Here is a 14,713-nt window from a genome sequence, read left to right as displayed (position 1 = left end):
AATTCTGGCATCTTTGCTGCATCCTCGTCATCCTTTCCCGTGATGCTGTCACAGAAGTGCTAAAGAAAGCCATTGGCTCACACGCAGGGGCAGTGCTTGTGCTCCGGTTGCTAGGTAACCGGAGGAAGGCCTGTCCGTGGGTGGTGGACTCTGAATTAAATAGAATCTCGATCATTTTGATATTATTTGTTGTCAGAGGGAGGTTGGCTATGCCTTTACTTTGACCATTAATCCACATTATTCATTCATCTGAAGATTTCAGCCAAAGACACATTGTTTATTTGTTTATTGTAACTGGGCTGCAGTCAGTCTACAACCATAAGATCCCATTGATATAATTTACTTTTTTCAAAGCCCTTTGTGTGCTTTGGCTTAGAGCCAAGCCTTACCTAAAATGTGGCTCTTGAGATATTCTCACCTCCTCCCCTGGTTCTTCTCCCATCACCCTCTTGGTCAGGAAAGTTCCTTCTAAATCCTGGGATCCTAAATCGAGAACCTTGGGGGTGCTATATAATTATTGATTTTTCTCAGCAGCAGATCCCTTCAAATCTGTTTTTCATCTTTCCTGGGGCCAAAAAAAAAAGGGGGGGGGCGGAAATTCTGCCTTTTCCTTGACGGAGTAATGGATTTTGAAAGGGAAGCTGACTAACAGATGCCTGCTTTTGGTAATTTAGACGGAAAGGAGGAACAAAATGCAACTCTGTGTAAGAGGGTTGCTTAAGTTGTCAGCTAGAAATGAAAAGACGCTTGCTCCTGGGGAGGAAAGCCATGGCAAATCTAGACAGCATACTAAAAAGCAGAGACATCACCCTGCCAACAAAAGTGCGTCTAGTCAAGGCTATGGTTTTCCCAGTTGCAATGGACGGCTGTGAAAGTTGGACCATAAGGAAGGCCGAGTGCCAAGAATGGAGGCCTTTGAACTCTGGTGCTGGAGAAGACTCCTGCGAGTCCCTTGGACTGCAAGGCGATCCAACCGGTCAGTCCTAGAGGAGATCAACCCTGATTACTCTTTAGAAGGCCAGATCCTGAAGAGGAAACTCAAATACTTTGGTCACCTAATGAGAAGGAAGGGCTCACTGGAGAAGAACCTGATGCTGGGAATGACGGAGGGCAAAAGAAGAAGGGGACGGCAGAAAAGGAGGTGGCTGGATGGAGTCACTGAAGCAGTCGGTGTGAGCTTAAATTTGGCTCCAGAGGATGGTAAGAGGACAGGAAGGCCTGGAGGAATGTTGTCCATGGGGTCACGATGTGTCGGACACGACTTCGCAACTAACAACAAAGTTGTCAGCTATCAATTACCCGCTCGTGAACGGCCGTTTCCTCCAAAAAATGTGAAGTAAGAAGGAGCATTGCACGCTTAATCCTTCTGTATTTGTCAGCTCCAAGTCATCGAGACAGTTTCCCCTGGATGGAAACTCCAAATATAAACAGAAAATAAGTACTTTTTTCCTTCCCTTCAAATCACCTTGTATGGTGTGTAGGGGGGGTTAGACTAGATGACCTACAAGGTCCCTTCCGACATTCGTAATCTGTATCTATCTACCTCTTTCTCCGGGAGCCCTTTTTTGAGATTTCCAAAAGGCTTAAAATACGGCATGGAAGCTCTTTATTATTTTTGTGTCTGCTCTCTACCACCTTGAAAAAGCCAAGAGGCCTTTGCAACAATTCTTAGTTCTTAATGTCTAAAAAAAACCGAGATAAACAGAGGAAGACCATAGAAATACCACTTCCCTGGAGATCTTCCTCTGAAAATTTTATTGAAAATACCAGGTAAACAACCATTCGTTTAAGCAAACATACAAAAAAAAAAAACAAAAAACCAAAAAACAAAGAGTAAAGTGAACAAATGCCACAGAAAGCAGCTAGCAAGACAAATTGCGGCCTACAGGTAGTTCTGGTCTTACAACAGCTCCATTTAGTGACCAAAGTTACAACATCACTGAAAAAAAGTGACTTGGGACCGTTTTTCCACACTTAACGACCATTGCAGTTTTCCCCCGTGGTCACAGGATCAAAATACAGACACTTGGCTGCTGACTCGCATTTATGACGGTTGCAAGAGTCCCCCGCTTTCGCGACCTTCTGACCAGCAAAATCCAATGGGGGGGGGGTTCACGACCTTGTGACTAACAACTGAACAACTGCAGTGATTCACTTAACAACGGTGGCGACAGAAAGGTCGTAACGTGGGACAAAACTCACTTCGCCGTCTCACTCGGCAACCGGAAATTTGGCCTCCATTGCAGTCGTAAGTTAAGGACTACCTATATCATTTTTTTTTTCCTTTGAGGATTTTTTTTTTTTAAAAAAAGCATTTATGTTTGACCTTCACCCGGAACCTGGGAATTTTATGCCCACGAGTGAACAATCTGGCAAAGATTTAACAAAATCGCCGCTCGGTTTCCTTGGGCCCTTACAATTCAAGACCTCAACAATGCAAGTGGCTTATTTGGGGAGGGGGCTTTCATGCTCCTGTCTCACCCCCCCGACTGTTTATGGCTTAGCTCAGGGGTCCCCAAACTTTGCAGCTTTAAGACTTGTGGATTTCAACTCCCAGAATTCTCCAGCCAGCTATGCTGGCTGGAGAATTCTGGGAGTTGAAGTCCACAAGTCTTAAAGCTACCAAATTTGAAGACCTCTGCCTTAGCTCATCTGCATCTTTTCTTGGGAAGGGGAACATATAATTTGGAAATGGCAGTCTTCGGCAGAGGGAGGTACCATCCCGCCAGGAATAGAAGCAGCAACTTCAGCCAGCATGTCGAGCTGGTACTGCCTCGGGCACGCCCGCGTCTCCTGGATGGCAGGACTCACTTCGGGGAAACAAAAACCACACGTTTCCACAGGCTCTGGGGTCTCGTTGCCCCCAGAGTCGCTTCCGAAACTTCCCGCTTCCATGAGACCATCTGGGGGAAGGAAAAACAAAACACGAGTCTGGCATGATTTTGATAACTCCTTGATTTATAACAGTTCATTTAGGGACCGTTCAAAGTTTCAGTGGCATCGGTTTGGATGTTCTTGCATACCAGTTAATATTTATATGAAAATTAAAACTCTGTGTAAAAGGTAGGAGCAAATAATACGGAATAAGGAAAATGGAATGCAATAATTAGGAATATGTTTCTATGTATTGAAATGTATGTTACTCAAGCATCGCGCCATTCACGCGACGATATGTTTTTATTTTAAAAAATAATAAAAACTTGATTTAAAAAAAAGTTTCAGTGGCGCTGAAAAATATAGCAATAGCACTTAAGACTTATAATACCGCTTCACAGGACTTTACAGCTCTTAAGTAATTTACAGAGTCAGCCTTCCCCCCCACCCCAATAATCTGGGTCCTCATTTTACCGACCTCGAAAGGATGGAAGGCTGAGTTGACCTTGAGCCGGTCAGGATCGAACTCCTGGCAGTGGGCAGAGATAGCCTGCAACCTGCATTGTAACAACTGCACCACTATGCCTTCCTTCCTTCCTTCCTTCCTTCCTTCCTTCCTTCCTTCCTTCCTTCCTTCCTTCCTTCCTTCCTTCCTCCTTCCTTCCTCCCTCCCTCCCTCCCTCCTTCCTTCCTTCCTTCCTTCCTTCCTTCCTTCCTTCCTTCCTTCCTTCCCAAGCTATAGCAGACTTATATACCCCTTCACAGTGCTTCATAGCCCTCTAAGCAGTTTACAGCCTATTGCCCCCAACAATCTGGGTCGTCATTTTACCGACCTCGGAAAACGACCGCAGTCAGTTGAGACAGTCAGGATCGAACTCCTGGCAGTGGACACAGATAGTTTGCAACACTACATTGTAATAACTGTCCCACTATGCCTGCCTGCCTGCCTGCCTTCCTTCCTTCCTTCCTTCCTTCCTTCCTTCCTTCCTTCCTTCCTTCCTTCCTTCCTTCCTTCCTTCCTTCCTTCCTTCCTTCCTTCCCTCCCTCCCTCCCTCCCTCCTTCCCTTCCCAAGCTATAGCAGACTTATATACCACCTTATAGTCCTTTTACAGCCCTCTGAATGGTTTACAGAGTCAGCCTATTTTCCCCCAACAATCTGACTCCTCATTTTACCCACCTCGGAAGGACGGAAGGCTGAGTCAACCTGGAGCCTGGTGAGATTCGAACTGCTAAATTGCAGGCAGTTGGCAGAAGTAGCCTGCAGTACTGCACTCTAACCACTGCGCCATCACGGTTCTTGACTTATAACCGTTTTCCCCTACTGCTTGAGTAGAGGGCTGGACTAGGCCTCCAAGGTCCCTTCTAGGTTCTATTCTATTCTATTCTATTCTATTCCATTCCATTCCATTCCATTCCATTCCATTCCATTCCATTCCGCTTCATTGCTAAACCGCCTACATGCAGAAATCTTCTGAGCATGTTTGCAAGCACCCAAGGAAGGCCGTTGCTTCAACTGGGATAAGGAAAAGCATGTACCTTTTGGTAGATCTCCCTTTTTATGGCAAGATGGTGAGCTGGCTCGACAAAACTTCTCGTCCCCCCTTTTTTGAAAGTAAAACCAAGTCAACAGCAAGGAGAAGAGCAGAATGCAAAGGGAGAATCCCAGGGCCATGTACAGCAGCACCTGTTGGTCGTAGGTAGCATCCAGTTTGCGCTGCAGAGGCTGGAGAACAGGTGGGCTTGGTAAAGTGGTTGTAAGGGGCTCTGGAAGTCAGATGGGGCGGAGAGAGAGAAAGAAGAGTTAATAAATGTTTATCCCACGCTTGGATTTATTTCAGTACCAATTCTGATGTGTGGCCTCTGGATTTTGGACGCAAACGGATCAGACCTATGAATATCTGGGGAACTGGGGGGTTCTTGATACTCTCTGAACTGGGTAGTTTTCTTGCAGGCGTTTCATTACCAAACTAGGTAACATTATCAGTGCTAGAAGGGAGTGGGGATTGTGGAGAAGAGGAGGACGAGGACTAGAGATCCTTGATGTTCTCTTTTGAGTTTGGTAGTTTTCTTGCAGACATCTTATTACCAAGCTAGCTAACATTATCAGTGCTAGAAGGGAGTGGAGATCCTTGATGCTCTCTGAGCTTGGTAGTTTTCTTGCAGACATTTTATTACCAAGCTAGCTAATATTATCAGTGCTAGAAGGGAGTGGAGATCCTTGATGCTCTCTGAGCTTGGTAGTTTTCTTGCAGACATCTTATTACCAAGCTAGCTAACATTATCAGTGCTAGAAGGGAGTGGAGATCCTTGATGCTCTCTGAGCTTGGTAGTTTTCTTGCAGACATTTTATTACCAAGCTAGCTAATATTATCAGTGCTAGAAGGGAGTGGAGATCCTTGATGCTCTCTGAGCTTGGTAGTTTTCTTGCAGACATCTTATTACCAAACTAGCTAACATTATCAGTGCTAGAAGGGAGTAGAGATTGTTGAGTGGCAGAGGACTCCTTGGTATTTTCTGAGCTTGGTTGTTTTCTTGCAGGTGTTTCATGAACCACTAGGCAACATCATCAGTGCTAAAAGCGAGGTGGAGGTTGCTACAAGCCACCACCTAGCACTGATAATGTTACTTAGTTGGGTCATGAAATGTCTTCAAGAAAACCACCAACCCTGAGCTACAAATATTCTACTGGGGAACTTAGACTTTGAACTGACTACCCAAGCAAAGGTTGGTGATGGCAGATGGTTACAGGATTTGTATTCCATCAATAATATTCATTCGGTCCACTCCATAACCAAAAACTTAAAACCAAAAACCAACGAAGTCAATAAATGCAATAAAATACGAATTCAGCTAGCAAAATAACCCACAGCATATAACATTCCCTTCTTCATGACTATATTAAGCATTGGTTTTAGTCTGTTTTAATATGTATTTATTGGGATTATTTCGCTGATGTGAGCCGCCCTGAGTCCTTTGGAGAGAGGGCAGCCTATAAGTCCAATAAAATAATAATAATAATAATAATAATAATAATAATAATAATAATAATAATAATGATGATGATGATGATGATGATGATATTGTGTTTGAGGCCCACCAAGAATTGGGAATTTAATGCCCATCAGTAAAACAATCAGGGATGCGGTGGCTCAGTGGCTAAGACACTGAGCTTGTCGATCGGAAGGTCGGCAGTTCAGCGGTTCGAATCCCTAGCGCCTCATAATGGGGTGAGCTCCCATTACTGGTCCCAGCTTCTGCCAACCTAGCAGTTCGAAAGCACGTAAAACATGCAAGTAGAAAAATAGGGGCCACCTTTGGTGGGAAGGGAACAGCGTTCCGTGCGCCTTTGGCGTTGAGTCATGCCGGCCACATGACCACGGAGACGTCTTTGGACAGCGCTGGCTCTCCGGCTTTGAAACTGAGATGAGCACTGCCCCCTAGAGTTGGGAACAACTAGCACCTACGTGCGAGGGGAACTTTTACCTTTACCTAAACAATCTGGGAAATATTTTTTTTTTAAATCACTGCTGGGTTTCCTTGTAACGTGTGGGGGAAAAAAAAAATCCTCCTTGAGAAATGCAAAGGATTTGCTTTCAGGAGGTGACTATGGTTATATTCCTGCCACATTTTTTCACTCCCTGGGCACGTTTGTGACCAAATCTGCCCATTACGGAGGGTATAACGTAACTAACTGGGATGTGGGGAAGAGTTCTGGATTGTGTCTTGAGTTCCGGGGTGGAAAACACAAGGAGGAAAATGAAACCCTCCTTGAGCTCCAGCTGGCCGTTTTGAGAGACCTCCTCCTTGGCTCTTACTTCGACAGAAAGGCGCACATTGTTTGGGGTGTTGCCCGCAGATGCTGAAGCATTTGACGCATTCTCTCAGGAGCTGGTCGTAGTAGGAGCCCTCTTGATTGCTGCACTCCAAGGAGCCTAAGAGTAAAGCGAGAAAGAGTTTTCTGCAAAGGGGAAAGGAATCTGCCCGTCTCTTTCTCCACCCACAAAGGGACCACCACCCAGTCATTGGCTGGCCTGCTGCTCATTGGCTATACAATCCTGTAGCCATGGAAACAGCAGCATCCTCTAGACGGGCTAATGCAGCAAAAGGGGATGTGATTTCCCCTCCTTTCCATCTCCTGCGTCCTTGAATATCTCCGGCTTGTCGGAAGTAGATGGTAGAACGTTCTCCAGCCATTGGCTGCTAAGCTCTGGAGCTTGGCAAAGGGTGCGTAGTCAAAGGCGCTTTAGGAGAGGGCTCGCAACTTGGGCGTCCTCCTGGATTCACGGCTGCCTTTAGAAGAGCATTTGACGGCCGTGACCGGGAGGATTTTTTTCATCAGGTTCGCCTGATTCGCCAGTTGCGTCCCTTTCTGGATCGGGACTCCTTACGCACGGTCACTCATGCCCTTGTCACTTCCCACCTGGACTATTGCAACGCTCTCTACATGGGGCTCCCTTTGAGGAGCACCCGGAGGCTCCAACTGGCGCAGAATGCGGCCGCGCGGGTGGTTATGGGAGCGACATGGCGTTCCCATGTAACACCTCTCCTGCGCGAGCTGCACTGGCTCCCGGTGGTCTTCCGGGTGCGCTTCAAGGTTTTGGTTACCACCTTTAGAGCGCTCCATGGCTTAGGACCTGGTTATCTACGGGACCACCTACTACCACCAATAGCCTCCCACCGGCTGATACGCTGTCATAGAGAGGGGCTCCTCCGGGTGCCGTCGGCCAAACAATGTCGACTGGCGGCCCCCAGGGGGAGAGCCTTCTCTGTGGGGGCACCTACCATCTGGAATGAGCTCCCCCCGGAGATACGGAGGATCCCGGATCTGCGCACCTTCCGCCGCGCTCTCAAGACCTTTTTATTCCACCAGGCGGGCCTGGCCTAATCTTTTCCCTCTTTTCTTTTTAATATGCAAATTTTAATCTGTTTTTTAAATGATTGGGGTGTTTTAAATCTGTCTGGGCCAAATTGTTTAATTCGGTTTTATTCTGTTTTTAAATTTTGTATTTATGTATTTTATTGTTTGGCTGTTCACCGCCCTGAGTCCTTCGGGAGTTGGGCGGTATATAAATCAAATCAAATAAAAATAAATAAGTAAATAAAGCAGGGGGTGTCCTACCTTGGCAACTTTTAAGACTTGTGGACTTCAACACCCAGGATTCTGGAAATTGAGGTCCACAGGTCTTAAAAGTAGCTAAGGTTGGACCTCTCTGTTTTAGAGCATGAAAACTAATTCAGGAAACAATTCGGGAGTTTAGTTTAGTTTAGTTTAGTTTATTTGATTTGTATACCGCCCTACTCCCGAAGGACTCAGGGCGGTGAACAGCCAACAATAAAATACATAAATACACAAAATTTAAAAACCCAATAAAATCAAATTAAATTATTTGGCCCAGACAAATTAAAATACCCCAATAATTTGAAAACAGATTAAAATTTACATATTTAAAAAGGGAAGAGATTAGGCCAAGCCCGCTTGATGGAATAAAAAGGTCTTCACAGCACGGCGGAAGGAGCGCAGATCCGGGATCCTCCGTATCTCCGGGGAGTCACGGGTGTAGAATAGTTCCTTCCTTAATTGGCTTCCCAGCAACCCACCTTCTGCAGATGTGCAAAGGAAGTAGCTCTATACCAGGAGTCAGCAACCTTAAACACTCAGCCATTTGGACCCGTTTCCCACAGAAAAGAAAACACCGGGAGCCACAAAACCCTTCCCGTGCCTGACTATTTCCTGAGCGGCCACAAAACTAGCATACATAGTTGAATTAAGGATTCTGTTTTCTTCTGAAACTTTTCTTTTCTTGGATTTATCCATGGTTGGCCTACCGGGGGTGTGTGTGTGTCAAAAAGCTTAATAAATTGTGCGTCGGTGGGTATCGCACATTGGCAGTTGTGATGCATATTTTGAGCGACAGGGAGACGCAGCAAAGGGATGAAAGAGCCACATGTGCAAATTAACGAAAGAAATGAAAGAAAAGGAAGATACAGAATATATCAAGTATGGAGTAAGTGGTATGATTGGCTCGAGATTAGGGAAAGTAAATGTGAATAAAGGATGGAGAGGAGAATGTGACAAATATGTAAAATATTGTAAATGAATAAAATTAGATATAAAGGGACGATAAAGATAATGATAATAAAGGATGGGAAAAATGGGGAAAGTAGAAAGTAAGAGGAACGAAACTGATATGTAAAAAGAAACACATGTGTTTGTGTTCTGTATGTTGTGTTGTTGTTGTAAAATCAATAAAAAAACTTTTTTTAAAAAAAGAAAGAGCCACATGCAGCTCCAGAGCCATGGGTTCTGACCTCTGGTATATACCAACAGAAGACCACTTCATACATTGCTACTTCCCTAAGTATCCCCAGTCATCCATGAGTTGTAAAGCAGAGAAGCGAGTTCTCCATGGGTTGCTGAAGTTCAACTCCCATCAACCTTAGGTCAGCGTGGCTAATGGTCTGTGATGCTGAGAACTGGGATTTAGCAACATATAACCAGCCACACGCTGACCATCCTTGATCAGTGTTGAGTATTTGCAAGCCATTGGCAAATGTGTCATATAGACACCAGTGGAGGCAGAGAGTGTCTCCATCCCTATATGGAAAGGAGGGGCTTACCCTGAGTATAAAACCCCCTCCAATCTTTTCCACCTCGCTCTCTCCATCTCTCTCTTTTCATGTTTGTTCCTCATGAGACTTGATCTCTGTTGTACATAGTTAATATACTTTATCATATGAATAAATACGTTTAAGACATTTATTTATGCATCTGCCTCTGAACTCTTCTATGCTCCTGGGTGTTTCTACGATCCCAATTCCACAATCAGAATCTGGACAGCTGGTTACCACGAATGTCGATCAACCTGATCTTATCCTCCAAAAACATCTGGAGGTCAATGAGTTGAGGAAGATCTCTTGGTAAAGCACTGAGTGGCAGGTTCTTCTCGCCGGAGCTGAAGAACCACATCTGCAGCACCTCTACTGGTGCTGGAAGGACAAATATCTCCTCCACCCCCCCCCCAGTTCTACCATGATTCGGGGACTGCTTTGGAGGGTCAAAATGACCGAACAATACAACGATTTCATCATTTTCAGATGCTTACTGCAGACATCGGCGCATCCCTGGGACTTCAGTGGATTACAAGCATGTTTGCAAGACATACAGTTACCCAGAAGGCCATCCCAATACTGGTCCTTCGAACACGGCATGATCCCGTTGAAAGTGCACGTCTGAATCCAGTGCGGTCTCTAAAAACAGAAGAACAAGTTGCAGAAAAAGAAGTCTGATAGAGTTGGCTCCCTAGAATCACCTTCTGATTTAGGGAGCCGAGGTGGCGCAGTGGTTAGGGTGCAGCTACTTCAGCTGACTGCTAGTTCAGCAAATCAGCGGATCAAATCTCACCGGCTCAAGGTTGACTCAGCCTTCCATCCTTCCGAGGTGGGTAAAATGAGGACCCAGATTGTTGGGGGCAATATGCTATTTAGTATACTGTCTTTGGTGTAAACCGCCCAGAGTCCTCGGAGAGTGGGCGGCATAGAAATATGAATAATAAAATAATAATAAAAAATAAAAAATAAATCATAGAGCTGGAAGGGACTCTGGAGGTCTTCTAATCCAACCCTCTGCCCGATCAGGAGTTCTTATACCATCCCAATCTTTTGAGATGGTATAAGGGTTGTCCAATTTTTTTCTTGAAAACCTCCATCAATGGAGCATCTGCAACTCCTGGAGACAAGCTATTCCATTGATAAATCGTTCTCACTATCAGGAAATTTCTCCTTAATTCCAGGTTGAATCTCCTTCTGATCAGAATAGAATAGAATAGAATTTTTTATAGGCCAAGTGTGATTGGACACACAAGGAATTTGTCTTTGGTGCATACGCTCTCAGTGTACATAAAAGAAAAGATACATTCATGAAGAATCATAAGGTACAACACTTAATGATAGTCATAGGGTACAAATAAGCAATCAAATCATACTAGGAAACAATATCAATATAAATCGTAAGGATACAGCAACAAACAGTCATGCAGTCATAAGTGGAAGGAGATGGGTGGTGGGAACGATGAGAAGGTTAATAGTAGTGCAGACTTAGTAACTAGTTTGACAGTGTTGAGGGAATGATTTGTTTAGCAGAGTGATGGCGTTTGGGGAAAAAACTGTCCTTGTGTCTAGTTGTTCTGGTGTGCAGTGCTCTATAGCGTCGTTTTGAGGGTAGAAGTTGAAACAGTTTATGTCCAGGATGTGAGGCCTTCCATTGAAGACCTAGATACTGCATGAGTCAAAAAAAGGGCTGTGAAAATATTTACAGACCCATGACATCTTGGACATAAACTGCGTTTATGTTGCAGATCACATTGTGTTGCAAATCACAATGGCTCAGTTCATCGACAAAGGCTGTGCACCATGCTTTGGATGGAAACTGTTAATGGCCAACCCGCCTGCAATGACTCAACAAAACTGACACCACAACTTAAGCGAAAGCAAAGTACGAGTTGCACAGGGCTGTGTGCGATTCCACCATCTTTGTGCTTCCCGCATGGAACTTTTATGTTCTCAGCTGCGTCGAAATAAGATTTGCTGTAATTTACATTAGAAAAATCAAACGGCGCGGAGAAAGCTCTATGAAAGCCAACCGATATATCTATATATCTATATATATCTATTTATATCTATTTATATCTATATATATCTATATATCTATACATCTATATCTATATCTATCTATCTATCTATCTATCTATCTATCTATCTATCTATCTATCTATTAAAAGCATCCTCCCATCTTTGGCAGGCTGATGGGCAGGAGTTGGGCAGAAGTAGCAAATTCCAAAGTTTTGCCGTCTTTGGACCTAATTGGAAGATGGATGTTGCAGGCTGAATGCAGGCAGGAATTGCGGCAGAGAATTTCCTCCCATAATTTTTAAAAACACAAAGCTTTCGACGACTCTGTTGGGTGGGCAAAATGCCCAGACTAGGAAATATAACTGCAGATAATGTTTTTTGGGGGATATGCAAAAGATAAACATGTCAGTGAGCTACGCATTAGCTATGCACTAGCTGGAGGGGATCCAAACTTTTAAAGGAAGAAGCTTGTATACCAGCTCTTCTAAATCCTTCCCCCCCCCCCGCTCATTTATTTGATTAAAACCTATCTTTGCTCATTTCCCTCTAAATACTTGGCTTCCCTTCCAGAGGACAAGAAATACACAATGGATGGAAAGTAATCCAGGAAACAACCAACCGAAGAACTAAGGAGAAATTTCCTGACAGTGAGAACAAGTAATCAACTTGCCTCTATTAAGTTGTGATTGCTCCATCACCAGAGGATTTTAAGAAGAGATTGGACAACCATTTGTCTGAAATGGCATAGTAGGGGGTTGGACTAGAAGACCTCCAAGGTCCCTTCCGACTCTATTATTCTGTTATTTATTTATTTTAGAGGCTAAATCAGAAGGTGAGCATTTGAAGGAGCTTGGTGCGTCTAAGGCTAACAAAGAGAAGGACTAGGGGGTGACACGAGAAAAGTCTCCCAATATTTTGAAAGGCTGTCCCAACAAGAAGGGATCTACCTATTCTCCAAAGCACCCGAGGGCAGGACAACAAGTAATGAGTGGAAGAATATCAAAAACAGACCCAACCTAGAACTAAGGAGAAATTTCTTTCTTATCTTCAGACGTTGTGAGTCCTCCATCACTGGAGGTTTTCAAGAAGACATTAGGTAGCCATTTTTTTAAAAAAATTATATTTATATGCCGCCCTTCTCCGGAGACTCAGGGCGGCTTACAATGTGTTAAGCAATAGCCTTCATCCTTTTGTATATTTATACAAAGTCAGCTTATTGCCCCCACAAACTGGGTCCTCATTTAACCTACCTTAGAAAGGATGGAAGGCTGAGTCAACCTTGAGCCCGGTGAGAATTGAACTCGCAGTAATTGCAGGCAGCTGGATGTTAAATGCTGCTTTAGTAGGAGGCATTAGCCTCCTACGCCACTCAGGCTCCTTCATTTGTCCGGAATGATATAGGGCAGTGATGGCGAACTTTTTCAGCCGAAACTGGAATGTGCATGCATGTGCCCATTTTTCAGGCTGTTTTGAGCCTGAAAACAGCCATTTTCAGGCTGTTTTCCAGTGCTCCGGAGCCCGCGAATGTGCCAGAAACCAGAATAGCAGCTGGCGACATGCGCATGCCCACAGAGAGGGCCACCTCTGGCATGTGTGCCATAGATTCGCCATCACGGATCTAGAGTCTCCTGCTTAAGCAGGGAGTTGAACTAGATAGAAGACCTCCAAGGTCCTGTTGAACTCTGATATTCTGTATTCTTCTTCTCCGGATCAGTCCTTTCCAGAGAAGAAAAAAGTTCAGAGCCCGGAGAAAGGGAGATAGCAGAAGGGTTAAGGGCCCCCAGTCCACCTCCCTACTCTCTCTTGGAGGACACCTGCAGCTGGGTTGTGTGTCAAAAGAAAACACCAAGGTTGAAAAACAATTATGGAGTTTCAGAAAAGACTAGAAAATAATCTATGTAGCCTGTTGGGAGACTGAACTGAGATTATTTGCATTTGCTGCAGAGTTTTCCTGGAGGCATTTGTCTCATCGCCGTGAGAGAGAAAAAAGAGAAATGGATCTGTTCTTAGGAACCACAAAGACCAAAGTTTCATTTCTTAGCAATTCTTTTGGTATCAATCTGCAGGGCTCATTCATTGAAGCCTTCCAGGGGTCCTCAAACTTGGCAGCTTTCAGACTTGTGGACTTCAACTCCCAGAATTCTCCAGCCAGCTATCCTCTGCTGGCTGGAGAATTCTGGGAGTTGAAGTCCACAAGCCTTAAAGCTGCCAAGTTTGAAGACCTCTAGAAAAAATAGGAAAATAGCAGCCCCTCCTGAGGCAGATACAACTTCGAAAAGACAAGACAAAACAAGAAAGGAAAAAATAAATGGAGGAGATGAGCAAATGTATTATTCATTGGCTTTTGAAAAAGAAGCCGTTCTTTAAAAAAAAAAAAATTGTTGCCATTGTCAAATCTCACAACCGAACGTGTGTGTGGTATTTTTGGCATTTCTCCCTGAGTTCACAAGGATAGGTTTATCTCTTTACCTTGGCAACTTGAGTTGGTGCATCATGGCGCCTAAAGCTATTATGAATGAAGGCAGGATTATTATATATATATAAGTTGGTCGGCCATTTTAAGAAAATAAATAATACCAATGTAAAACAGAGCCAAGCCAGAGATGTTGCATCCAACCCACACCAATGATTTATGGCCCTGCTCAACTCAACTCAACAACTCAACTCAACTCAATCCATGCATCTGGACAGCTCTCAGAGGTTTAAACTTCTCCAAGCTTTGAACTTGGTGAGCTGAGCCCACCTTAATAGCATCTAGTGATGTTTCCATTGCAAGCCCTCAAAAAGAGGGCTGTGAAAATATCTACAGACCCCTCACATCCTGGACATAAATTGTTTCAACTCCTACCCTCAAAACGACGCTATAGAGCACTGCACACCAGAACAACTAGACACAAGGACAGTTTTTTCCCCAACGCCATCACTCTGCTAAACAAATAATTCTCTCAACACTGTCAAACTAGTCACTAAGTCTGCATTACTATTACTATTAATATTCTCATCATTCCTATCACCCATCTCCTCCCACTTATGACTGCATGATTGTTTGTTGCTGTATCCTTATGATTTATATTGATATTGTTTCCTAGTATGATTTGATTGCTTATTTGTACCCTATGACTATCATTAAGTGTTGTACCTTATTATTCTTCATGAACGTATCTTTTCTTTTTATGTACACTGAGAGCATATGCACCAAAGATGAATTCC

At 44.1% G+C, this 14,713-nt stretch overlaps 1 protein-coding gene across 1 annotated transcript; it reads right to left on the bottom strand.

The window, feature by feature from the left end:
* Window positions 1-2,642: 2,642 nt before the first annotated feature.
* On the bottom strand, window positions 2,643-10,084 carry TNFRSF13B (TNF receptor superfamily member 13B). The gene is made up of 4 exons (XM_070955273.1): window positions 9,979-10,084; window positions 6,691-6,807; window positions 4,412-4,639; window positions 2,643-2,903 (listed from the first exon to the last, which is right to left on the bottom strand). Exons 1-4 carry the CDS (start codon window positions 10,082-10,084, stop codon window positions 2,644-2,646), a joined length of 711 nt encoding a protein of 236 aa, XP_070811374.1. The 3' UTR covers window position 2,643.
* Window positions 10,085-14,713: the final 4,629 nt, after the last annotated feature.

Source organism: Pituophis catenifer, unplaced genomic scaffold (assembly GCF_029215685.1).
Source record: "Pituophis catenifer annectens isolate HBS135680 unplaced genomic scaffold, rPitCat1.0.hap2 SCAF_16, whole genome shotgun sequence".
NCBI classification, from domain to species: Eukaryota; Metazoa; Chordata; class Lepidosauria; order Squamata; family Colubridae; genus Pituophis; species Pituophis catenifer.
Note: the sequence above shows the minus strand (reverse complement) of the source record. Positions and strands in the feature narration are given on the sequence as shown.